This window comes from Lotus japonicus, chromosome 3 (genome assembly GCF_012489685.1).
Source record: "Lotus japonicus ecotype B-129 chromosome 3, LjGifu_v1.2".
NCBI lineage: Eukaryota > Viridiplantae > Streptophyta > Magnoliopsida > Fabales > Fabaceae > Lotus > Lotus japonicus.
In genome coordinates this window covers 33,996,932-34,024,777 of record NC_080043.1, presented here as the reverse complement: position 1 = coordinate 34,024,777, position 27,846 = coordinate 33,996,932, and the positions used below count along the sequence as shown (strand labels likewise).

Sequence of the window (27,846 nt, the reverse complement as noted above, 5' to 3'; positions counted from 1 at the left end):
CTACATAAAAAATTCAAAACATGCACAAGATGACACACCAGAGAATAAAACGATATTACAATGGTTATACTAACAATCAAATGGCTTTACAGACAAACCCAATTTCATCACGGTTTGGTAATTTTAAATTGAAAAATTACTAAAGTCCTAAGAATACAACCTGGACACTAGATTCCTTAGCTCTGGTGAGAGGGAACCACAACCTGTACGCTAGAATCCTCGCTGAAAAATGCTTACAAACCCAGATTCGTGATATAAGATGAGATGCAGTGGAGGAGGAGGAGTCTTCGCTCCGGCGTCGGGGATTGGGGATCTGCAGAAACCTTAAATCTCCACCTGTTCACCAAAACCCCTAAAACCCCCAATCTCCAGCACCAGAATCTCCAGCGCTGCCACCGGTTCTGCGTTCTTCTTCGCCGGCGGAGAAGGAAAGGTGCGATCTTTAATTGTCGGGTTTGGGTTTGATGAGGGAGAGAGGGTTTTGTGGCAACAAAACAACATGGGAATGGAAGTGGCCGGAGAGAGGAGAGAAAGGGGGATGAAGGTGTGGCAGATCACCGGCGGCAACGCTGCTGAGGCGCATCCTCATCTCCCGGAGCTTCTCGGTGGCCAAGCCTAGAGTAAGCTTGTGGCAGTGGCGCTGGTCCTTGACGTCGTTGATGGAGCGGAACGTCTGTGCGACTGAGACGTAGAAGATGAGGTGGGCGAGGGAGAGGAGCGTGATGGGGATCCAACAGTGGCGTCGTGGCAGCACTGGAGGCGCTGTTGGTGGTGGTGGGTGTCGTAGTCTGCCATTGATGGACAAGGAAAACAGAAAGAAAAGAGAAACCCAGATCTGATTTTGTGCTTTGATTTTTCACAAAGCACATTCTTTCATATTTAATTTTTTTTTTATAACCGTTCTTTTATTTACTGTTAGTGTTAGTTTTAGTATAGATGAAAAACTAAAAAGGACCCAAAAAAAAGTTTTAGTTTTAGTTTTAGGGTTTAGAAATTAAATTAGGAAAGATTTGGGGTTAGCTAAAAATCAATTATGTTATTTCTTATTTTATTTTAAAAAAAATTACACGTCAGCTCCAAAGTGACACCTGGACACGGCGGCCGGAGTTTCATCGACGGCAAGGACGGTTTCCGTACAAACAATTGAGTTTGAGGATGGCGCTAGGAAGATTTTCCGGCGAGGGACGTAAATCAGATCTAGCTCAAAATTCAGGGACGGTGAACACATTTAACCCATTAATTTTTACCTAGTATTTCTTGTTACACTTCACATTAAACAATTATGACATGCCTCAAATTTTCTCAACTCATTTATTTATTTACTCTACATGCTTCCTATAATTATATCCAAACATAAAAGCTGGGAAAAAGTTTTTTCTGCTTGTACCACTTTTATTCTCATGCTTTATAATTAGAAATTAAAATAGAAGCTTCCTCTCAAACTAGTTCACTTCCTCTATCTCTCTGTCTTTCTCCATGGACAGTGTCCTTGCTCTTCTGATATGCTTTCTCTTCATTGCAGCATTCCCCACACACTCACGTGCCGATCTCCCCGGCACGTGGGAGCTCCTAGTGGCGGACGCCGGTATCGCGTCCATGCACACGGCGGTCACACGCTTCAACACGGTGGTCCTTTTAGACCGGACCAACATCGGCCCATCAAGAAAACTCCTCCCAAAAGGCCACTGCCGGTTCGACCGGAACGACGCTCTTCTGAAACGTGACTGCTACGCCCACTCGGTTCACTTCGACTTAAAAACAAACCAACTCCGCCCCTTGAAAATCCTCACCGACACGTGGTGCTCCTCCGGCCAGTTCCTCCCCGACGGTACGCTCTTGCAAACCGGCGGCGACCTCGACGGGTTTAAAAAGATCCGAAAATTTGACCCGTGTGAGGTAAACGGGTCATGCGACTGGGAGGAGCTAAACGACGTCGAATTGGCAGAGGGACGATGGTACGCCACGAATCAAATCCTCCCCGACGGTTCCGTCATCGTCGTCGGCGGAAGAGGCTCCAACACGGTGGAGTTTTACCCTCGGAAACGAAACGACCCCGTTTCGTTCCCGTTTCTCGCTGAAACAGAGGATACTCAGATGGACAATTTGTACCCTTACGTTCATCTCCTCCCCAACGGTCATCTCTTCGTGTTCGCGAATACAAAGGCGGTGATGTACGATTTCACCGGAAACAAAATCGTGAGGGAGTATCCGCCGTTGGAGGGTGGCCCGAGAAACTACCCGTCGGCGGGGTCGTCGGTGATGCTGGCGCTAGAAGGTGATTACTCCTCCGCGGAGGTGGTTGTTTGCGGCGGAGCTCAGTACGGCGCGTTTCTGCAACGGAGCACAGACACGCCGGCGCATGGAAGCTGTGGTCGGATCATGGCGATGTCACCCGACCCGGTTTGGCAAATGGAAGACATGCCGTTCGGGAGAATCATGGGCGACATGGTGATGCTACCAAGCGGCGAGGTTATCATCATCAATGGCGCAATGTCAGGGACGCAAGGCTTCGAGTTAGCTTCAAATCCATGCTTGAACCCGGTTCTATACCGACCCGACCAGCCAACCGGGTTACGGTTCATGGTGTTGAACCCGGGTACTGTGCCCAGAATGTACCACGCCACGGCGAATTTGCTACCGGACGGAAGGATTTTACTCGCCGGAAGCAACCCACACGTGCTGTACCGATTCGATGCGGAGTTTCCCACCGAGTTGCGGATCGAAGCGTTCTCGCCGGAGTATTTGGCTCCGGATAAGGCGAATATCCGACCCGAGATTGTGGAGGTACCCGAAACGGTGCGTTTTGGGGGGAAGTTTGATGTGGTGGTGACTGTGCCGTTGCCGGTGGTGGGAATCGTGGAAGTGAACTTGGGGAATGCGCCGTTTGCCACGCATTCGTTCTCGCAGGGTCAACGTTTGGTCAAACTAGCAGTAACGTCTGCAATACCCGACGGTGACGGGAGGTATAGGATTGGGGTGACGGCGCCGCCGAGTGGAATGGTGGCGCCGCCGGGTTATTACATGGCGTTTGCGGTGAACCAAGGGGTGCCAAGCGTTGCCCGTTGGATACACGTCTCGTAGCCGTGAAGTTTATTCTGTTGGACATGTTTTAAAAAAAAATATTAATTGTATTTATTTTTATTTACTTGTTGCTTTTTCTTTTCATTTGGCATTAAAATGTGAGATTCTGCAATTGTAATTGTAATTAGGAAAATGGATTGACAGAGAAAAAGGTTGACAGTTGATGGGGACCCCAGTTGACGCCGTTGAAATCCTAAGGGGCTGTTTAACGGCTTAAACATTTGATTCAATATATGGCAAAAATATGTTAAATTATGTGGACTTGTCTGTGGTTGTTGTTTTGCATCTGTCACAAAAGGTGATCAGTTTAGATAATGCAGTTCTTATGGACGTAGTGACATGTAGTCTTGTAAACAGACTTCATTAATCAAGAAGAAAGATTCTAAGACCAATACATTATTATGAATGAAGGATAAAAGACCTGGAGGAACCTCTTTCACCAAATGCAAAAGATTCTTCGAGTTGAACAGAAGATAAAAGAAAGCTGCATAAAATCAAAACCTTTAGAAAGAGCATGAATCATGATAGTCATTAACATACTTTACATCCTCTCAATTTGAGGTTGAAACTTTTGAATGATGATATGTTGTTGGTTTTCAACAAGTTATTTGCTAAGCAGGATTTATCCCCTCTTCGTAGGCGTTTTCCATTATGGACTAGCAGTGGCAGGGGTCTTGATTCGCATATTTACAGCATTGGGTCCCTTGTCACTTCTTCTGAGGTTTGGGCTGATTCGGCTTTTGGAGTTGGGGATTGTTGCTTTTCTAATTATGTGAAGGAGGAGGTCGATCCTTCGTTATCTTGTGGAGAGCTGTGTCAGGAAGTTGTACTTGCTCCTTCATCTGTTGGTCTTGGCAGGCATGCTAGAGGGGTTTTTCCTAGCAGTTGCTTCAATCAGGACGAAGAGGCGGGATTGGCCTAAGAAGACTATGAGCGGTGTTGCTGAGGATTCTAGTTTATCTTTAAAGGCAAAGTGTGGTCGTAAGCCTCAGGCAGCATGCGTTTCTTCTTTTAGGAGCGATTCTTTCGTGTCTTCTTCTTATTGACTTCCAACAGTTGTCTAGGGTATCTACTCATGGGAGGTTAAGACTAGAGCTCGACGTGCTTGGTTACTTGGGAAGGTGGTTGGTTTGGTGTCGCACCGATGAGGAAGCTATCTTTGGTTTGGCGGCTGAGATAGTGGAGAATCTTGCAAGCAAATAGTTTTGCTGGTTGGTTTTAATTTATTTTAGGATTTAATTTATTTTAATTAAGGATTCTATGTTTTGTTTTAGGAACTAATATTGTATTTTAGGATGTTATCTTTTATTTTAGTTATGATATCTTCTTTATTTTTTAGAGGTTAAGTTATCTTATTAGGATTAAGTTATTATAAATAGGAGTACCCTCCTTAGGTTAGAATCACAGATTATGAAGTCGTAAGGGGAACCAGCCCTGTTGAAGAGGAACTAGCCTCTTGGTTTTGAAGAGGACCCAGCCTCTCAGTTCCTGTTTATCCTTTTTATTTTAGTATCAGTCTTATATTCAGAAAATACCAAAACTATTCCCTTTTGTCCTATTTTCTCTATCGAGTGTTTACGTTCGGATCCTAACATTTGGTCTGACCTACCGGATCGAAATTCCGCCAGCCACCGCACGCACCATTACCCTTCCTCTTTGAATCTACCGCACCTGCCACTTCCAGTTGTAACTTCGCTACAAAAAAAAAACCCAGAACTATTCACCCGCTACTGTTCTTCCGCGCACTGTTCACATCATTGTTCATCTGCCGATTTGGGTTTTCACGCACGTGTCCATTTACGCCTTGATCTGTTGTTCTAGGCGTTTAGTGTTTTTTTTGTCCAGAAGTTCTTGCCATCATGGTCCTTTCAATGGAAGAATGACAGACTATTGTCGAGGAGTTTCTCAAGTTTATTGGGGTGGATCCAGTGTCTTGGATTGCTCGGGCTGAGCATATCTTTGAGGTACACCGTTTGCGGGATCTACATAAGTTGCGATTCGCATCCCTTAGCATGGACAGGGAAGCAACCACTCATTGGTTTTCTTGTAGTGTTTTCGTAATCTCAATCTTACTTGGAATGTATTCATCTTACTCTTGCTTCGGCGTTTTGGTGACGATCGTTGTAATACAATTTCCAAGAGGCTGCAATCTCTTAGACAAGGAGGTAGTGTTGACGCTTATGTGTTGGAATTTGAGGCTTTGATGACCCGAATTCCAATTTTGTTGGAACTTCAGTTGTTGTTGGGTTATTTTCTAGATGGTCTCAAGCAACAAATTTGTTGGCGGGTGCGTTCCTTCCACCCTCCCAATGTGTCACGCGCCATATAGAGCTTGCACGAGATATCAATGAGAAATTACACCTTGCTCTAGCACAACCACCGGTTCAAGATGTTTCTTATCATTCTCTTCCTCACACCGAAGAGGGAATCGTTGATAGTATTCTGATTGGAAAAGAAGACATACTCAAGGAAGACGCAAGCATTCACCATATTGCGCTTACTCATGAGATTTACAATGAGTCCAAGCAAGACACTACTTTGTCGTTGTAAGATCAAGTTTTGATCATGTAGTACAACTCTATGTTTTGATGATTACAAGTTAACGTTTTAGTATGAACAATTATGGTACTCTAACGTGTTTTCTGAGTGTGTTCATAACAAGCTCTAACCTTGATATAATCTCACACAAATCAGAAGCATTTTGCTTAATGAATGACCCTAGCAACGCTTTCGCAATCTCTATGTTCAAACTGAACAGTAGAAAAGCTTCAGAAGATCTGAAGATAGTCAAGCTCTGATGTGGACTCAACTCACTTGAAGTTCTGAAGATCCAGACGTTCTGATAACTCAGACACTCTGAAGGTCAGAAGCTCTGATGGTTTAGAAGACTCTGAAGATCCCGAAGCTGAAAAGTGAAGTCTCTGAAATCCAGAAGCAAACTGGCTTTGAAGACCAAGTACTTCTCCTCCGAGTTCAGAATTAGAAGCTACAACGGTTAGAGGATCCATGCTTCCCTCTGACTCTGATCAACAAGCTTCACAAGTTCCAACACGAAGCATTCCTTTGATCATAAGTCAACAAGGTTAAAGGTCAAGTCACTATCCAAAGTACAAAAGCAAATGTACTATCCTGACGACCTAACCTAACATTCTCAGCCACAGCAGAAGCTGGAAATCCCAGATCTGCCCTCCAACGGTAGCATTCCCATGCAATGTTCAAACCCTAATCGTTGGAGTATATATAGAGGCTGAAAACTGAAAGATGCGGTTGGAAGAAACTCATACGCGCAAGCTATATTTAAATCTTCTAAGCATTCTTTCTTCATTGAATTCATTGTGTTTACTACAAGCTTTTCAGAAGCAATTTCTTTGTAAACAATATTTCTTAAACAGTTGTTTAGATTACCTTTAGGAGATCAAGGTTGATCGGATCCTAAAGAAGACTAAGAGAGTGAATCTTAATGTGAGCTAAGTCAGTGTATTGTTAGTCACTTGTAGGTTTCAAGTGCAGTTGTAACAATTCTCTGATTAGTGGATTGCCTTCATTCTAAGAAGGAAGAAATCACCTTCACGGGTGGACTGGACTAGCTTGAGTGATTCATCAAGTGAACCAGGATAAAATCCTTGTGTGCTTTTCTCTTCTCTTATCTTAAGCACTTTACTTGTGTCACGAAAGATTTGTTAAAATCTTAAGGTGGAAGTTTTATTCTGAAAACGCTATTCAAACCCCCCCTTTCTACCGTTTTTCATACCTTCAATTGGTATCAGAGTGCAAGTTCTGATTACCACACCTAACAGTGTTCAGTGATCCGGGCCGGTGTGAAAAACAAATGGCTACCACCAGTGAAATGCAAAAAGATGGCTACAATGCAAAGCCTCCCATGTTCGATGGTCAAAGGTTTGAATATTGGAAGGACAGAATTGAAAGTTTCTTTCTAGGCTTCGACGCAGATCTCTGGGATATCATTGTGGATGGCTATGAGCGTCCAGTTGATGCATATGGCAAGAAGATCTCCAGATCAGAGATGACTGCTGAGCAAAAGAAGCTTTACTCACAGCACCACAAAGCTAGAGCTATTCTTCTTAGTGCTATTTCCTATAAAGAATACCAGAAGATTACAGATCGTGAGTTTGCCAAGGGCATCTTTGAATCCTTGAAAATGTCCCATGAAGGAAACAAGAAGGTGAAAGAATCAAATGCGCTGTCCTTGATCCAGAAGTATGAATCCTTCATCATGGAACCTAACGAGTCCATTGAGGATATGTTTTCCAGATTTCAGTTACTTGTAGCTGGAATAAGACCTCTCAACAAAAGCTACACTACAAAAGATCATGTCATAAGGGTTATCAGAAGTCTTCCTGAAAGCTGGATGCCTTTAGTGACTTCAATAGAGCTTACAAGAGATGTAGAGCGTATGAGTTTAGAAGAACTCATCAGCATACTGAAATGTCATGAGCTGAAGCGCTCAGAGATGCAGGATCTGAGGAAGAAATCTATAGCTTTGAAATCCAAATCTGAGAAGGCTAAATCTGAGAAGTCAAAAGCTCTCCAAGCTGAAGCAGAAGAATCTGAAGAAGCATCAGAAGATTCTGATGAAGATGAGCTAACTCTGATCTCCAAAAGGCTCAACCGCATCTGGAAGCACTGGCAGAGCAAGTACAGAGGCTCTAGAAAGGCCAAAGGAAAGTCTGAATCCTCATCAGGCCAGAAGAAGTCCTTAATCAAGGAAGTCACATGTTTCGAGTGCAAAGAATCAGGGCACTACAAGAGTGACGGTCCAAAGCTGAAAAAGGACAAGAAGCCAAAGAAGCACTTCAAAACTAAGAAAAGTCTGATGGTGACTTTTGACGAATCAGAGTCAGAGGATGTTGACTCTGATGGTGAAGTTCAAGGACTCATGGCTATTGTCAAAGACAAAGAATCGGAGTCAAAAGATGCAACTAACTCTGAATTAGCATCAGAGGAAGATCCTAACTCAGATGATGAAAATGAGGTATTCGCTTCTTTCTCAACCTCTGAATTAAAACATGCTTTGTCTGATATAATGGATAAGTATAACTCTTTATTAACTAAGCATAAAAAGTTGAAAAAGGATTTCTCTGCTGCTTCTAAGACTCCTTCTGAACATGAGAAAATTATTTCTGAATTGAAAAATAATAATCATGCTTTAGTGAATTCTAACTCTGTGCTTAAGAACCAGATTGCTAAGTTAGAAGAAGTAGTTGCTTGTGATGCTTCTGATAGTAAGAATGAATCTAAATATGAAAAATCCTTTCAAAGATTCCTAGCTAAAAGTGTAGATAGAAGCTTAATGGCTTCAATGATCTATGGCATAAGCAGAAATGGAATGCATGGCATTGGCTATTCTAGACCCAATAGAAATGAGCCTCCTATGCCTAAGGCTAAATCCTTGTATGAATGTTTTGTACCCTCTGGTACTATATTGCCTGAACCATTACCTGTTAACGTTGCTAACCCCCTTCTCAAAAAGGGAACCCTCTCCATGTCTAAATATCATGCTAAAATTCCTTTACACTATCATGTTGAGAAACCCAAGGTGATCAGAACCTCTGAGGTAACTAACAAAGAGAGGACCCAGAAAGTGGATACCTAAGGATAAGATTATCTATGTTGCAGATATCCTTGATAGCTCCACTGAAACACCAATCATGGTATCTGGACAGTGGATGCTCGCGTCACATGACGGGAGAAAGGCGTATGTTCCAAGAGCTAAAACTTAAGCCTGGAGGCGAAGTTGGCTTTGGTGGCAACGAGAAGGGTAAAATTGTTGGTACTGGTACTATTTGTGTTGATAGTAGTCCATGCATTGATAATGTTTTATTGGTAGACGGCTTAACTCACAACTTATTGTCTATAAGTCAATTAGCTGACAAGGGTTATGATGTTATTTTCAATCAAAAGTCTTACAGGGCTGTAAGTCAGATCGATGGCTCTATTCTGTTTAACAGCAAGAGGAAGAACAACATTTATAAGATCAGATTATCTGAGTTGGAATCTCAGAATGTGAAGTGCCTTCTTTCTGTTAATGAGGAGCAATGGGTATGGCATAGACGGTTAGGGCATGCCAGCATGAGAAAGATTTCTCAGCTGAGTAAGCTCAACCTTGTCAGGGGCTTACCCACTCTGAAGTTCTCTTCAGATGCTCTTTGTGAAGCATGTCAGAAAGGCAAATTCACAAAAGTCCCTTTCAAGGCAAAAAATGTTGTCTCTACCTCAAGGCCGTTGGAACTTCTGCATATCGACCTGTTTGGACCAGTGAAAACTGAGTCTATAGGTGGCAAGAGATATGGGATGGTCATTGCTGACGACTATAGCCGCTGGACATTGGTAAAATTTCTATCCCGCAAGGATGAGTCTCATTCGGTGTTCTCTACCTTCATAGCCCAAGTGCAAAACGAGAAGGCTTGTAGGATTGTGCGTGTCAGAAGTGACCATGGTGGAGAGTTTGAGAATGACAAGTTTGAGAGTCTGTTTGATTCCTATGGAATTGCACATGATTTCTCTTGTCCCAGAACTCCTCAACAAAATGGGGTTGTTGAGAGGAAGAACAGAACTCTTCAGGAGATGGCTAGAACCATGCTCCAAGAAACTGGCATGGCTAAGCACTTTTGGGCAGAGGCAGTAAACACAACATGTTACATTCAGAACAGAATCTCTGTGAGACCAATTCTGAATAAGACTCCTTATGAGTTGTGGAAGAAAATAAAACCCAACATTTCTTATTTTCATCCTTTTGGTTGTCTTTGCTATGTTTTAAACACTAAGGATAGATTGCATAAGTTTGTTGCTAAGTCTTCTAAATGTCTATTACTTGGTTACTCTGATCGATCTAAAGGTTTCAGATTTTATAATACTGATGCTAAAACTATTGAAGAATCTATTCATGTTAGATTTGATGATAAGTGTAACACCCCGATTTCGGTGGCGTCACTTTAGTAACCAAAAATCAAATAAAGCGAAAAAGCAGGTATATTTTTTTCGTTTGGTTTAAATAAAAAGACTTGTCGAAAATAAAGACTCAACCCAATCGCGATTAACAGCGACTAACATACGATATAAGTACAGCCCTCGCTGCAACTAAAAACATCGTCACGAGTGTCCTCAAGTGACGGGAAGTAACATCAAGTAACTAAAAGTATTGCCCAACGGCAAACAAGTGCGACCCATAGCCAGAGTCATAAGTTTTATAAATACAGTCCTCCAAGAAAGTAAGTCAGCCCAAAATGGCCTCCAAAGGACCTCCTACATCCGACAAACTCCCTGTGATCCTCATGGAAGAGAACCATACAAAAAGCTAATAGTCGGGGACCTACCCTGCCCCAAAATAAGAAATGAAATCAGAGCTATGACAACGAAACCCGATATACTACACCCCTAACATCGACCCTCATCCGATTCTGCATGAAGTCCGGGTCCACGTCGAAGGCTCAGTAGTAGTCATTTCACTCCGGGTCTTCCCCGAACGACGAAGCATCACGAAACAATCCGTCAACGACATCTGACAAAAAGGGCATACATAGCCCCCCAAACACAGGTAGCACGCGCAAGGGTCAACTTACAGAATATAGTATAGAGAATACAAGACAACCGGTAAAGTATAAGGGGTATATATATATATATATATGTTGTATATATATGTATAAGTTCTGCATTGTCTACCCTAAGGTTTATACATAGCATGTTATCAAATCTCTAATACAATTTAATCATCAAAACACATAACGATGTTTATCAACATCAAATCATCAAGATCTCAACAAATATAGTTAGAGTGCATGATATGTCAATGCAACGTCAATTCAAAAGGTTCCGGAAGAAGTAGGCTGGGCATGATCGAGTCGGTCCTAACACTGGCATTGTGTCGACCATAACCCTCGGGTGTCACTTACAACCTTGACATAGCCGGATCAGTCCTAACCCTGTGGGTCGACTTTTCCCTCTGCTATGCCTGACATCAACAGGTAGATCCTAACCTTACGGTCGATCATATCCCCCATCGAATTCCCGAGTTACCCGAAGGCATATACTGTACCCGAAGGCATATATTGTACCCGAAGGCATATACTGTACCCGAAGGTATATACTGTACCCGAAGGTATATATTGTACCCGAAGGCATATACTGTACCCGAAGGTATATACTGTACCCGAAGGTAAATGTCGATTCTGCGACAAAAGACATATAACTATAAAAAGAGTGCAATCACCCTTGATGACTTCTTGAGTCATCTGACTCATCAAATTTCGATGGTCAAAAACTGCGCAGCGAGCGGAAGAGTATAAGCATACTCAGAAACTTATGAGCTTCCCTAAAACTTCGATTCGGCGACACTTCTCATTTTCCAAAACTAATATCCAAATCCTAGAAGTTCATTTGAGATCATTAACATTTAATTAAAAGAGTTTGAATGTTGTTTAAAGCATTATGGAATTTCTCATGAAAATATTTTCTTTCCAAAACTATAAGTTCATAAGATCCCGATATCCCCAAAATCCCATGAGAAGGTCTTGAAACCACAAAAGAAGACAAGAGTCTGAACCTCAGTTCGTCTTGTCGAGATAAGCAAAACTTCTTTTTGCAATTGATGTCGGATGAGAAAACTTCCTTCTGAAGAAATGTTAGAAACATCGAAAGAAATGGGTGTTCGAGTATGGAATCTTCGTTTGAAGCTCCAAATAGAAAAAGTCTTCATCAACAGTTTATTTTAAGGTTCTTGAGCTATCAGAGATTTAGTTTCGGCAAACTTCCGAGAATTGGAATCGGACGTTCGTACATTCCAGGGTTTCGGATCGAAACGCTTGTAATAGAAAGGATTAAGAGAAATTTTAACATTTCTCTGAAGATTTTGGGAATTAGTTTCTATAGTGCTCTTAAGGGTAAATTAATCGTTTACTAACGCTCTTGCCCTAGGCGTAAGCGAATAAGACTCGCGCTATAACTTATATCGACTTTAACACTATTCTTAGTCTTTCCCTGAACTTTTTCCTTCATAAATTTATTCCATTCAGTAAACACTTGTTCAGGTTTCCTTCACGATACATCGAAACGTAATCATGGATAGGGATTTAATTAATTAATTCTATAACTGAAATTTTGGGTCTCACAATAAGCTTGACTCTAATCAGTCAAAGCTATTTGAGAAGTTTGCAGATTTAAGCATAAATGTACCTGACAAAGGCAAAGCTCCAGAGGAAGCTGAGCCAGAGGAAGATGAACCAGAAGAAGCTGGTCCATCTGATTCACAACCTCAGAAGAAGAGCAGAATCACTGCATCTCATCCTAAGGAATTGATTATGGGTAACAAAGATGAACCAGTCAGAACCAGATCAGCCTTCAGACCCTCTGAAGAGACCTTGCTCAGTCTGAAAGGATTAGTGTCCTTAATTGAACCTAAGTCAATTGATGAAGCTCTCCAAGACAAGGACTGGATTCTGGCTATGGAAGAAGAACTGAATCAATTTTCCAAGAATGATGTTTGGAACCTAGTGAAGAAACCTCAAAGCGTTCATGTGATTGGAACCAAATGGGTTTTCAGAAACAAGCTGAATGAGAAAGGAGATGTAGTGAGAAAAAAGGCAAGGCTAGTTGCTCAAGGCTACAGTCAGCAGGAAGGAATAGACTATACTGAAACGTTTGCTCCGGTAGCAAGATTGGAAGCTATCAGACTGCTGATCTCATTCTCAGTGAATCACAACATAATTCTTCATCAGATGGATGTTAAGAGTGCCTTCCTAAATAGTTACATCTCAGAGGAAGTCTATGTTCATCAACCCCCAAGTTTTGAAGATGAGAAGAACCCTGACCATGTTTTCAAATTGAAGAAATCTCTCTATGGTCTGAAGCAAGCTCCCAGAGCATGGTATGAGAGACTCAACTCATTCCTTATGGAAAATGAGTTTGTAAGGGGGTAAAGTAGATACAACTCTCTTTTGCAAAACTTACAAAGATGATATATTAATTGTGCAAATTTATGTTGATGATATTATATTTGGATCTGCTAATCCATCTCTATGCAAAGAGTTTTCTGAGATGATGCAGGCTAAATTTGAAATGAGTATGATGGGAGAACTCAAATACTTTCTGGGTATACAAGTTGATCAAACACCAGAAGGAACTTACATCCATCAGAGCAAGTACACTAAAGAACTTCTGAAGAAGTTCAACATGACAGAATCTATAATTGCTAAGACTCCAATGCATCCTAGATGCATTCTGGAGAAAGAAGATGCAAGTGGTAAAGTTTGTCAGAAGCTCTATCGTGGTATGATAAGATCACTTCTATACTTAACTGCATCTAGGCCAGATATTCTGTTTAGTGTTCATCTATGCGCTCGCTTCCAATCAGATCCGAGGGAAACCCACTTAACTTCTGTTAAGAGGATCCTGAGATATCTGAAAGGTACCACTAACCTTGGCTTGATGTATAAGAAAACATCAGAGTATAAGCTTTCAAGTTACTGTGATGCTGATTATGCTGGAGATAGAACAGAGAGAAAAAGCACTTCTAGAAATTGTCAATTTCTGGGAAGTAATCTAGTCTCAGGGGCAAGCAAGAGGCAATCAACCATTGCACTATCCACTACAGAGGCAGAATATATCTCAGCAGCAATTTGCAGCACTCAGATGCTCTGGATGAAACATCAGCTGGAGGATTATCAAATCCTTGAGAGCAACATCCCAATCTTTTGTGATAATACTGCTGCAATCTCACTGAGTAAGAATCCTATCTTACACTCAAGGGCAAAACACATTGAGGTAAAGTATCATTTTATTAGAGATTATGTTCAGAAGGGCGTACTCCTTCTGAAGTTTGTTGATACTGACCATCAATGGGCAGATATCTTTACAAAGCCCTTAGCAGAGGATAGATTTAATTTCATTCTGAAAAATCTGAATATGGACTTTTGTCCAGCATGAAGATGGATCAGAACCTCTGACTATGATGCTTCTTTATCAGAAGATGTCTAGTTCAGAAGGTAACTCCATCAGAGGATAAGTACCCATTGGTGCTCACTCTGAAGCTGAGACAGTAAACGTGTGTCAGTAGCTATGATACTTTGTTCCTTGTGCCCGTGCTGACAGTCTGTCGTAATGAGTGTTGATATGCTTCTCTCCATCGTGTGATATGTGTATTAACTGTTGCTATGATGTCTTTAATTTTTAACCGTTGATTTTACTTTACTTTTTAATCAGCAACGGTTATTTTCAAAAACCCACTATACACACACGTTCTCCATCACTTACTGCTTTACTCTCTCTCTCTTCGGTTTGCAAAACCCTTAATCCCCACGATCTCTTTCTCTCTTCATTCATCCTCTCTCTTTCTACCCAAACCTTCAACCGCTTTAGAGATGGTGAAATCTAACAGAGGTGAAACTGCGGACGGAAGAAGATTTCCTGTCATGGTAGTAGGTCAGATTACCGGTCAATCGGGCTCCACAACTCAGAGAAATCAACCAGAAGCTCAAGCTACAGGGCAAATGATTCCTCTTGCACAAAGGGGTTGTGCTGTTACATGTGTCTACTCTCCTGATGAACTCCAGGTTCTTGCTGAATGGAGATTTGATCTTGACAACATTGCTGCCAACGGGTTTGATCTTCGTCCTGAAGTAGAAGCTCAAGGCTGGGAAGAATACTTCAACAGGCTTCGTGGTCCATTCTACATCAAGTTGGTAAAGGAATTCTGGAAACATGCCGACTGTGATGACAACCAAGTGGTCTCCTACATTGCTGGCAGAAGAATCATCATCACGGAGAAATCAATTGTTGATCTTCTGGGTGAAAACACCGGTACAGGCTACAAATTCCAACTGTCGGAATCAAAGGTGAAACCCAAGACCAAAGAAGGTGTTAACAAAGCTCTCTACACAAACTGGAAGCTAGGCAAGAGTGATTGCAAAGTGGTAGAACTTCATCCTAAGCTGAGGATTTGGCACAAGATTCTTCTACACTGCATCAATCAAAGGCCAAAGGGAAGCTCTCCAGACTACATCAATTTCTGTCAGAAAGTGATGCTTTTCTTCATTCAGGATCGCAGGAAGATCTGCCTTCCCTTCTTTCTGTTCTCTGATCTCAAAGAGTGCATCAAGAAATCTAGAACCACTGCTTCTCCAAAGTATGCAATCAGATACATTCCTTTTGGAAGATTGCTCTCAGACCTCTTCCTGGAAAGCAAATTGATAGAAGATCTGACTAAGGCAGGCTGCACAGAGGATTTGACGACTGTGGTTGGTGATGTCTTCACTTCCACATCCATGAAGAAGATGGGATTGATCAAGACAAAGGTTGCACCTGCTCATGAAGACACCTCTGATGAAATTCGACAGAGAAGAGTCCCTCTGACCAATTACCCTCTGTGGTCCCAAGCTGATGATCCAGTTGCTATCTTGCACTAAATAGATGTGGACGAGTTCTTCAGAACCCTGCCACCAGCTCCAGAATTTGATTCTCCTCCCAAGAAGAAGAAGAAGAGAAGAATAATTATAGAGGAATCCTTTGAAGAGACTGATCCCTTTGATGGTGTTGATCAGAGGAAGAAGAATGAAAAGCCCAAGAGGAAGCATGAGGAACCCTCTCAGCCAGATGCTCCATCTGATGGTGATGATGATGATGCTCCTCCACCAAAGAAGATGAAGAAGCAAGTGAGAATTGTGAAGAAGCCAACTCGTGTGGAACCAGCTGTTGAAGTAACCAGAACTGAAGTTTCTGCCAGGGTTACTCGGTCTACAGTGAAATCATCAAGTAAGCTTGCTGTTTCATTTATTGATGATGATTTAAGCTCATTTGATGCACTCCCAATTTCTGCCCTTCTTAACCGCACTGCTACCCCACTCTCTCCCATCCAAGAGTCTCAACCAGCTGAACAAAACCCCTCTCCAACCACTTCACCTAGATTTTCATTCTTTCAACCCTCTCATGAAGAAGCACCTCTTTGGAATATGCTTCAGACTCCTAGACCCTCTGAACCTACTGTAAGATCAAGTTTTGATCTAGTAGTACAACTCTATGTTTTGATGATTACAAGTTAACCTTTTGATATGAACAATTGTGGTACTCTAACGTGTTTTTCTGAGTGTGCTATTTACAGGCTCTGACCTCAACTCAATCTCACACAAATCAGAAGCACTGTGCATAAAGGGTAACCCAAGCAACGCTTTCGCATTCACCATGTTCAGTATGAACAGTGGAAAAGCTTCAGAAGTTCTGAAGCTATACAAACTCTGATGTGGACTCAGTCGCTAGAAGCTCTGAAGATCCAGAAGTTCTGATAACCAAGAAACACTGAAGGTTCAGATGTTCTGATGGTGTAGAAGACTCTGAAGATCCAGAAGCTGAATAGTGGAAACTCTGAAGTCCAGAAGCAAGAAACTCTGAAGGCCATGTTCTTCCCTCTGAGTTCAGAATCAGAAGATACAATGGTTAGAGGATCTATGCTTTCCCTCTGACTCTGATCAACCGGCTTCACAAGTTCCAATATGAAGTATTCCCCTGATCAGAAGTCTCCTAGGTTAAAAGGTCAAGTCGCTATCCAAGTACAAAAGCAAGTGTACCTTCCTGACGACCTACCTAACGTTCTCAGCCACAGCAGAAGCTGGATTTTCCAGAACTGCCCTCCAACGGTAGCATTTCCCATGCAACGCTCAACCCTAATCCTTGGAGTATATATAGAGGCTGAAGATTGAAAGAAGCGGCTAGAATACTAGAAGCAATACACACGCGCAAGATATTCAAAATATTCTAAGCTTTCTTTCATCTGAAATTCATTGTGTTTACTATCAGCTTTTTAGAAGCAAATCTCTTGTAAACATTTCTTTGATAAACAGTTTGTTTAGTTCCTTTAGGAGATCAAGGTTGATCGGATCCTAGAGAAGACTAAGAGAGTGAATCTTAGTGTGAGCTAAGTCAGTGTAATTGTTAGTCACTTGTAGGTTTCAAGTGCAGTTGTAACTCTTACCTGATTAGTGGATTGCCTTCATTCTAAGAAGGAAGAAATCACCTTAACGGGTGGACTGGAGTAGCTTGAGGGATTTATCAAGTGAACCAGGATAAAATCCTTGTGTGCTTTTCTATCTCTTATCCTTAGCACTTAAGTTCTCGAAAGATTTGTCAAAATCTTTAAGGTGGTAGTTTTGTACTGAAAACGTTATTCAAACCCCCCCTTTCTACCGTTTTTCATACCTTCAATTGGTATCAGAGCGCAAGTTCTGATTACCACACCTAACAGTGTTCAGTGATCCGGGCCGGTGTGAAAAACAATGGCTGCCACCACCAGTGAAACTCAAAGAGATGGTTACAATGCAAAGCCTCCTATGTTCGACGGTCAAAGGTTCGAATATTGGAAAGATAGACTGGAAAGTTTCTTTCTGGGTTTCGATGCAGATCTCTGGGATATTATTGTGGATGGCTATGAGCGTCCAGTTGATGCAGATGGCAAGAAGATCCCAAGGTCAGAGATGACTGCAGATCAAAAGAAGCTGTACTCACAACATCACAAAGCAAGAGCAATTCTTCTAAGTGCTATTTCCTATGAGGAGTACCAGAAGATTACAGATCGTGAGTTTGCTAAAGGCATTTTTGATTCTCTGAAGATGTCTCATGAAGGAAACAAGAAAGTCAAAGAATCAAAGGCATTGTCTTTGATCCAAAAGTATGAATCCTTCATCATGGAGCCAAATGAGTCCATTGAAGAAATGTTCTCCAGATTTCAACTGCTTGTAGCTGGCATACGACCTCTCAACAAGAGCTACACAACAAAAGATCATGTCATAAGGGTCATCAGGTGTCTTCCTGAAAGTTGGATGCCTTTGGTGACTTCAATAGAGCTCACAAGAGACGTTGAGAATATGAGTTTAGAAGAACTCATCAGCATTTTGAAATGCCATGAGCTGAAGCGCTCAGAGATGCAAGATCTGAGGAAAAAGTCCATAGCCTTGAAATCCAAATCTGAAAAGGCTAAGGTTGAGAAGTCAAAGGCTCTTCAAGCTGAAGAAGAAGAATCTGAAGAAGCATCAGAAGATTCTGATGAAGATGAGCTGACTCTGATCTCCAAGAGACTCAACCGCATCTGGAAGCATAGGCAGAGCAAGTTCAAAGGCTCTGGAAAGGCAAGAGGAAAGTCTGAATCCTCAGGTCAGAAGAAGTCTTCAATCAAGGAAGTCACATGTTTTGAGTGCAAAGTTGAAGAAGGACAAGAAGCCAAAGAAGCACTTCAAGACGAAGAAGAGTCTGATGGTGACATTCGATGAATCAGAGTCAGAGGATGTTGACTCTGATGGTGAAGTCCAAGGACTCATGGCAATTGTCAAAGACAAGGAAGCAGAGTCAAAGGAAGCTGTTGACTCTGACTCAGAATCAGAAGGAGATCCTAACTCAGACGATGAAAATGAGGTATTTGCTTCTTTCTCTACCTCTGAACTGAAACATGCTTTGTCTGATATCATGGATAAGTATAACTCTTTATTGTCTAAACATAAAAAGTTGAAAAAGAACTTATCTGCTGTCTCCAAGACTCCTTCTGAACATGAGAAAATTATTTCTGAATTGAAAAATGAAAATCATGCTTTGGTAAATTCTAACTCTGTGCTTAAGAACCAGATTGCTAAGTTAGAAGAAATTGTTGCCTGTGATGCCTCTGATTGTAGAAATGAATCTAAGTATGAAAAGTCTTTTCAAAGATTCCTAGCTAAAAGCGTGGATAGAAGCTTAATGGCTTCAATGATCTATGGCGTAAGCAGAAATGGAATGCATGGCATTGGCTATTCTAAACCAATTAGAAATGAGCCTTCTGTGTCTAAAGCTAAATCCTTGTATGAATGCTTTGTTCCCTCTGGTACCATATTGCCTGATCCTGTACCTGCTAAAGTTGCTAAAACCCTCTTAAAAAGGGATCTTTCTCTATGACTAAATATCATGCAAATATTCCTTTAAAATATTATGTTGAGACACCCAAGGTGATCAGAACCTCTGGGGTAACTAACAAAAGAGGACCCAGAAAGTGGGTACCTAAGGACAAGATTATCTATGTTGCAGATATCCTTGATAGCTCCACTGAAACACCAATCATGGTATCTGGACAGTGGATGCTCGCGTCACATGACGGGAGAAAAGCGTATGTTCCGAGAGCTGAAACTTAAGCCTGGAGGCGAAGTTGGCTTCGGAGGAAATGAAAAGGGTAAAATCATTGGTACTGGCACTATTTGTGTAGATAGTAGTCCATGCATTGATAATGTTTTATTGGTAGATGACTTAACACATAACTTATTGTCTATAAGTCAATTAGCTGACAAGGGTTATGATGTTATATTCAATCAAAAGTCCTGCCGGGCTGTAAGTCAGATCGATGGCTCTGTTCTGTTTAACAGCAAGAGGAAGAACAACATTTATAAGATCAGATTATCTGAGTTGGAGGCTCAGAATGTGAAGTGCCTTCTGTCTGTTAATGAAGAGCAGTGGGTATGGCATAGACGGTTAGGGCATGCCAGTATGAGAAAGATTTCTCAGCTGAGCAAGCTAAACCTTGTCAGGGGCTTACCCAATCTGAAGTTCGCTTCAGACGCTCTTTGTGAAGCATGTCAGAAAGGCAAATTCACAAAAGTCCCTTTCAAGGCAAAGAATGTTGTCTCAACCTCAAGGCCGTTAGAACTTCTGCATATCGACCTGTTTGGACCAGTGAAAACTGAGTCTATAGGTGGCAAGAGATATGGGATGGTTATCGTTGATGACTATAGCCGCTGGATATGGGTAAAGTTTCTAACCCGCAAGGATGAGTCTCATGCTGTGTTCTCTACCTTCATTGCTCAAGTGCAAAACGAGAAGGCTTGTAGGATTGTGCGTGTCAGAAGTGACCATGGTGGAGAGTTTGAGAATGACAAGTTTGAGAGTCTGTTTGATTCCTATGGAATTGCACATGATTTCTCTTGTCCCAGAACTCCTCAACAAAATGGTGTTGTTGAGAGGAAGAACAGAACTCTTCAGGAGATGGCTAGAACCATGCTCCAAGAAACTGGCATGGCTAAGCACTTTTGGGCAGAGGCAGTAAATACAGCATGTTACATTCAGAACAGAATCTCTGTGAGACCAATTCTGAATAAGACTCCTTATGAATTGTGGAAGAACATAAAACCCAACATTTCTTATTTTCATCCTTTTGGCTGTGTTTGTTATGTTCTCAATACTAAGGATAGATTGCATAAATTTGATGATAAGTCTTCTAAGTGTCTATTACTTGGTTATTCTGATAGATCTAAAGGTTTTAGATTTTATAATACTGATGCTAAGACTATTGAAGAATCTATTCATGTTAGATTTGATGATAAGCTTGACTCTGACCAGTCAAAGCTAGTTGAAAAGTTTGCAGATTTAAGCATTAATGTTTCTGACAAAGGCAAAGCTCCAGAGGAAGTTGAGCCAGAGGAAGATGAACCAGAGGAAGAAGCTGGTCCCTCTAACTCACAAACTCTGAAGAAGAGCAGAATCACTGCAGCTCATCCTAAGGAATTGATTCTGGGCAACAAAGATGAACCAGTCAGAACCAGATCTGCCTTCAGACCCTCTGAAGAGACCCTGCTGAGTCTGAAAGGATTGGTGTCCTTAATTGAACCCAAGTCCATAGATGAAGCTCTTCAGGACAAGGATTGGATTCTGGCCATGGAAGAAGAATTGAATCAATTTTCCAAGAACGATGTTTGGAGCTTAGTGAAGAAGCCTGAGAATGTCCATGTTATTGGAACAAAATGGGTATTCAGAAACAAGCTGAATGAGAAAGGAGATGTAGTCAGAAACAAGGCAAGGCTAGTTGCTCAAGGCTACAGCCAGCAGGAAGGAATAGACTACACTGAAACATTTGCTCCGGTAGCAAGATTGGAGGCAATCAGACTGTTGATCTCCTTCTCAGTAAATCACAACATAGTTCTACATCAGATGGACGTAAAGAGTGCCTTCCTAAATGGTTATATCTCAGAGGAAGTCTATGTTCATCAACCCCCAGGTTTTGAAGATGAAAAGAAACCAGACCATGTGTTCAAATTGAAGAAATCACTCTACGGTCTGAAGCAAGCTCCCAGAGCATGGTATGAGAGACTTAGCTCATTCCTTCTGGAGAATGAGTTTGTAAGGGGTAAAGTAGATACAACTCTCTTTTGCAAGACTTATAAAGATGATATCTTAATTGTGCAAATTTATGTTGATGATATTATATTCGGTTCTGCTAATCAATCTCTATGCAAAGAATTTTCTGAGATGATGCAGGCTGAATTTGAGATGAGTATGATGGGAGAATTAAAGTACTTTCTGGGAATACAAGTTAATCAAACACCAGAAGGAACATATATCCATCAGAGCAAGTACACTAAAGAACTTCTGAAGAAGTTCAATATGCTGGAATCTACAGTGGCCAAGACTCCAATGCATCCAACATGCATTCTGGAAAAAGAAGATAAAAGTGGTAAAGTATGTCAGAAGCTCTATCGTGGAATGATAGGTTCACTTCTATACTTAACTACATCTAGGCCAGACATATTATTTAGTGTTCACTTATGTGCTCGTTTCCAATCAGATCCAAGGGAAACCCACTTAACTGCTGTTAAGAGGATCCTAAGGTATCTGAAAGGCACCACTAACCTTGGCTTGATGTATAAGAAAACATCAGAGTATAAGCTTTCAGGTTATTGTGATGCTGATTATGCTAGAGATAGAACAGAGAGAAAAAGTACTTCTGGAAATTGTCAATTTCTGGGAGGCAATCTAGTCTCATGGGCAAGCAAGAGGCAATCAACCATTGCACTATCAACTGCAGAGGCAGAATATATCTCAGCAGCAATATGCAGCACTCAGATGCTCTGGATGAAACATCAGCTGGAGGATTATCAGATCCTTGAGAGCAATATCCCAATATATTGTGATAACACTGCTGCAATCTCATTGAGTAAGAATCCTATCTTGCATTCAAGGGCAAAGCACATTGAGGTAAAGTATCATTTTATTAGAGATTATGTACAGAAGGGCGTACTTCTTCTGAAGTTTGTTGATACTGACCATCAATGGGCAGATATCTTTACAAAGCCCTTAGCTGAAGATAGATTTAATTTTATTATGAAAAATCTAAACATGGACTTTTGTCCAGAGTGAAGATGGATCAGAACCTCTGACTATGATACTTCTTGATCAGAAGATGTCTAGTCCAGAAGGTAACTCAATCAGAGTGTGTGTGCCCACTGGTACTGACTCTGAAGCTGAGACAACAACACGTGCGTCAGAATTTCTGATGCATAGTTCCTTGTGCCCGTGTGACAGTCTGTTATGATTGCGTGTAGATATGCTTATCTCCTGTGTGTGATTGTGTATTTTACTGTTACTATCTATCTTTAATTTTCAACCGTTGATCTTAAAGTGCTTTTTGAATCAACAACGGTTATTTGATAAAACCCACTATACACACACGTTCTCTCTCACTTCCGGTTTTCACTCTCGCACTCTCTGCTTTTCAAAACCGCCTTTTTCTCAATTCTCTCTCGATCTCTCTTCATCCTTCAAACTTCATCTTCTACCTCAAACCTTCAACCTCTTCAAAATGGTGAGACAAACCAGAAGATCTACTGCAGATGCACCTCAGTTCCCTCACATGGTAGTCGGTTTGGCAACGGGTCAACGGGGCTCTGAGAACCCAGCACAAGAACAAGCTCAAGCTCAAGAGGAGATTGTTCCTATTGCAGAACGGGGCTGTGCCGTTCACTGTGTATTTCCTCCTGAGGAACTCCAAGTCCTTGCAGAATGGAGATTCAACCTCGACAACTTGGCTGCAAATGGGTTTGATCTTCGTCCTGAAATCCAAGCTCAAGGTTGGGGAAACTACTTCAATCGACTTCGAGGACCGGTGTATGAGAAGCTGGTAAAGGAATTCTGGAAGCACGCCGACTGTGATGATACTCAGGTGGTCTCTTACATACTGGGCAGGAAGATCATCATCACGGAGAAGTCATTCGTGAATCCGCTAGGTGCAGAAACTGCTTGTGGGTATCGGTTCCAACTGACGGAATCGAAGCTGAAATCCAGAACCAAGGACATCGTCAACAAGGCCCTGTACACCACTTTCAAACCGGGCAAGACGAGTTACAAGGTGATGGACCTTCACCCCAAACTGAGAATCTGGCACAAGATCCTTCTCAATTGCATCAATCAGCGACCGAAGGGGAGTTCTCCAGATTACATCAACTTCAATCAGAAGGCGATGTTGTTTTTCATTCAAGACAAGGAGAAGATCTGCCTTCCCTACTTCCTGTTCTCCTACTTAAAGGAATGCATCCGGAAGTCTCGCACCACCTCCTCCATCAAGTCTGCAATCAAATATATCCCTTTTGGGAGGCTGCTCTCAGACTTTCTCATTGAAAGCAACTTGGTGCAAGATTTGATCGATGCTGGTTGCACAGAGGACTTGAGCACAATTGTCAGTGATGTCTTCACTGCAAATTCTCTGAAGAAGATGGGCTTGGTCCAGAAGAAGATTGCTCCTGCTCATGAAGACACATCTTCTGAGATCAGAGGAAGAAGAATGCCTCTGAATGACTACCCTCTGTGGACTCAAGCAGACCATCCTGACGCCATCAGATGCTATGTTGAAGACCTCAGGGCTCAAGGATTCGAGATTGACCTTGATGATTTTGTCAGCAGACTTCCACCAGCACCAGAGTTTCCTTCTCCTCCCAAGAAGAAAACCAAGAGGAAGATGGTTCTGGAAGAATCCTCAGAGGAATCTGATGTCCCTCTGGTCAAGAAGCCAAAGAGCAAGCCTGATGATGGTGATGGTGATGATAGTGAGGATGGTCCTCCAAAGAAGAAGCAGAAGAAGGTCAGAATCGTGGTGAAGCCTACTCGGGTGGAACCAGCTGCTGCAGTGGTCAGAGGGACTGAACCTCCTGCCAGAGTGACTCGATCATCAGCACATTCAAGTAAGCCTGCACTTGCCTCTGATGATGATTTGAATTTATTTGATGCACTTCCAATTTCTGCCTTACTCCAACACTCCTCAAATCCCCTCACTCCTATTCCTGAATCCCAACCAGCCGCACAAACCACCTCTCCACCACATTCCCCAAGATCTTCCTTCTTTCAACCTTCTCCTACTGAAGCACCTCTCTGGAATCTGCTTCAGACCCAAACCTCTAGGTCAGAAGATCCAACCTCTCTCCTTACCATTCCATACGACCCATTATCTTCTGAACCCATCATCCAAAACCAACCAGAACCCAACCAAACAGAACCACAACCCAGAACGTCTGATCACTCTGCTCCCAGAGCATCAGCACGTCCTGCTGCCAGACCCACGGATACAGACTCTTCAACAGCCTTCACCCCTGTATCCTTCCCAATCAATGTCATTGACTCTCCTCCCTCCAATACCTCTGAATCAATTAGAAAATTCATGGAGGTTAGGAAAGAGAAGGTATCTGCCTTGGAAGAATACTACCTTACCTGTCCAAGCCCTAGGCAATATCCTGGCCCTAGACCTGAACGTCTAGTTGACCCAGATGACCCTATCTTGGTTAATCCTATCCAAGAGGCAGACCCCTTAGTCCAACAAGCTCACCCTGTCCCTGACCAACAAGAGCCAATTTAACCAGACCCTGAACCCGAACAATCAGTGTCTAACCAATCCTCGGTTAGATCACCTCATCCTCTGGTTGAAACTTCAGACCCTCACCGTGGAACCTCTGAACCCAATGCTCCCATAATTAACATTGGTTCTCCACAAGGTGCCTCTGAAGCTCATAGCAGCAATCACCCAGCCTCTCCTGAAACCAACCTCTCCATAATTCCCTATACTCACCTTCAACCCACATCTCTCTCTGAGTGCATCAATATCTTCAATCATGAAGCCTCCTTGAGGCTCCGCAATGTGCACGGTCAGACTGACCTCAGTGAGAATGCTGAAAGTGTGGCTGATGAGTGGAACAATTTGAGCACTTGGCTAGTGGCTCAGTTTCCAGTTATGATGCAGCTCCTGCATGCAGAGGGAAGTCAGAGCGTTGAGGCTGCAAAGCAAAGGTTTGCTAGAAGGGTGGCTCTTCACGAACTAGAACAGAGAAACAAGCTTCTTGAAGCTATTGAAGAAGCCAAGAGAAAGAAGGCTCAAGCAGAAGAAGCTGCACGTCTAGCAGCAGCTCAGGCTGAACAAGCCAAACTTGAGGCAGAGCGACTTGAAGCTGAGGCTGAGGCAGAGCGACTTGCACCAGTTATGTTTACTCCTGCTGCTTCTGCTTCCATTCCAGAACCTCAAGCTGCTCAGAATGTTCCTTCCAGCTCTACTCAGACAAGCTCATCCAGACTCGACATCATGGAACAACGTCTTGACACTCATGAATCCATGCTGATTGAGATGAAGCAAATGATGATGGAACTTCTGCGACGCACTGATAAACCTTAGTCTTAGGATCTCTTCTTTTTCATCTTTCGTTTACTTTGTTTTCCTTTTTGTTAAACTCTGTTTCTTGTTTATTTACTTATATTAACTTGTTCGTTTGTGATTCTATATGCATATATATATATATATATATATATATATCTTTGTGTCACATATGTTTGCAAAACTCGTTTTATTTATAACTTGTTCTATGTTTACATCACATTCTTTACATCATATAACTCTAGAATGGAGGATCCTTCCTCATTCTTCTGCACTCCTGGCGCTGCTCTGACCTATTCTTCTCCAGACGCTCCAGTACATGCTGGATGTCGTTGAGTCTGACCTTTAGCTCATCTTTCTCCAGAATCTCTTCTGAAGTCCTGAGCTTCTCTTCCAATATTTCTTTTTCTTCCAGCAGCTTGAGTTCAAGCCGGCTGAGTTCTTGCACCTCCTCCACGAAGGCAAGAAATTCCTTCAGGTCCCTCTCCAACTCTGGACGCAGGTCCTCTTCCAGCAGTGTCCGTGTCAGCTCCGCGATGGTAGTTTCACCCTCTGGATGCCGGATGTTCAGGAACAAGTCCTCTTCGAAGGCCTTCTTCCTCAGCTCTTCTAGTGCTACGTTGTATGATGCCATTATTTTTTTTCTTTTCTGAATATTATTCGCGGTGTGAAGCTTACCATTCTCTCCAACGCTTTTTATAGGCTTCACTTTCTCTCTGAAAGTTAATGCTCTTACAGTTTCTCGAGGTTAAGTTCTTGGTAACTGACCCTTCTATTTACTCACTTGACCGGTGGTAAACGTTCATCCCTTGCATTAACTCTTCTATTTATTTTCGCCTAACTCTGATTCTTACATCGTTTTCTTTTTCTTTTAAACTTAGACCTTCTCTAAGGGGGAGTACCTTGTACTTCAAGCTAAGTTTTTCACACCCCAAGCTTTTTGCTTATGACAAAAAGGGGGAGTAAACCCAGTTTTTGATGTGTAAGATGTGTTAGTGTGATTTATTTTTCTTTTGGAGATTTTAAGAGTTCCACCTTCATGACCATAGATGTGTCACTGGGCAAATACAAGGAATACATTTCACTTCTTCTGAAGTGATTCTAAGTAGACTCTGATACCCAAGACTCTGATACCTTGTCCATGACTCTGATCACTTATGCGCTCTGATTATTCGTTTTTCATCTATGTCATAAGCTTTTCACTCTGAACTCTTATATTTTTTAGCTCAGAATCTAGACCTTACTAACGTTTTCATCAAGTATTAGATTCAGGGGGAGCTAAGCTCAGAATCAAGCAGTGACTTGAATTCAGAATGAGCAAGATAAACTATTCACATCAGGATAAGTCTTATTCTATATCTCTAAACTCTGAGTGAATTCAGTTTAATGTTTAAGAATTGTTCATCAAAAATCTTAGTTTTGTCATCATCAAAAAGGGGGAGATTGTAAGATCAAGTTTTGATCTAGTAGTACAACTCTATGTTTTGATGATTAGAAGTTAACCTTTGGATATGAACAATTGTGGTACTCTAACGTGTTTTTCTGAGTGTGCTATTTACAGGCTCTGACCTCAACTCAATCTCACACAAATCAGAAGCACTGTGCATAAAGGGTAACCCAAGCAACGCTTTCGCATTCACCATGTTCAGTATGAACAGTGGAAAAGCTTCAGAAGTTCTGAAGCTATACAAACTCTGATGTGGACTCAGTCGCTAGAAGCTCTGAAGATCCAGAAGTTATGACAACCAAGAAACACTGAAGGTTCAGATGTTCTGATGGTGTAGAAGACTCTGAAGATCCAGAAGCTGAATAGTGGAAACTCTGAAGTCCAGAAGCAAGAAACTCTGAAGGCCATGTTCTTCCCTCTGAGTTCAGAATCAGAAGATACAATGGTTAGAGGATCTATGCTTTCCCTCTGACTCTGATCAACCGGCTTCACAAGTTCCAATATGAAGTATTCCCCTGATCAGAAGTCTCCTAGGTTAAAAGGTCAAGTCGCTATCCAAGTACAAAAGCAAGTGTACCTTCCTGACGACCTACCTAACGTTCTCAGCCACAGCAGAAGCTGGATTTTCCAGAACTGCCCTCCAACGGTAGCATTTCCCATGCAACGCTCAACCCTAATCCTTGGAGTATATATAGAGGCTGAAGATTGAAAGAAGCGGCTAGAATACTAGAAGCAATACACACGCGCAAGATATTCAAAATATTCTAAGCTTTCTTTCATCTGAAATTCATTGTGTTTACTATCAGCTTTTTAGAAGCAAATCTCTTGTAAACATTTCTTTGATAAACAGTTTGTTTAGTTCCTTTAGGAGATCAAGGTTGATCGGATCCTAGAGAAGACT

The 27,846-nt window shown here is 42.0% G+C and overlaps 1 protein-coding gene across 1 annotated transcript; it reads left to right on the top strand.

The window, feature by feature from the left end:
- The first annotated feature begins 1,405 nt into the window (after nucleotides 1-1,405).
- Nucleotides 1,406-3,342, top strand: LOC130749589 (aldehyde oxidase GLOX). The gene has a single exon (XM_057602968.1). The coding sequence runs from the start codon at nucleotides 1,477-1,479 to the stop codon at nucleotides 3,079-3,081; it is 1,605 nt and encodes a 534-aa protein (XP_057458951.1). The 5' UTR covers nucleotides 1,406-1,476; the 3' UTR covers nucleotides 3,082-3,342.
- Nucleotides 3,343-27,846: the final 24,504 nt, after the last annotated feature.

Excerpts from the sequence above, each read along its gene's own strand:
- LOC130749589 (XM_057602968.1), top strand. The coding sequence starts at position 1,477 with ATGGACAGTGTCCTTGCTCTTCTGATATGCTTTCTCTTCATTGCAGCA.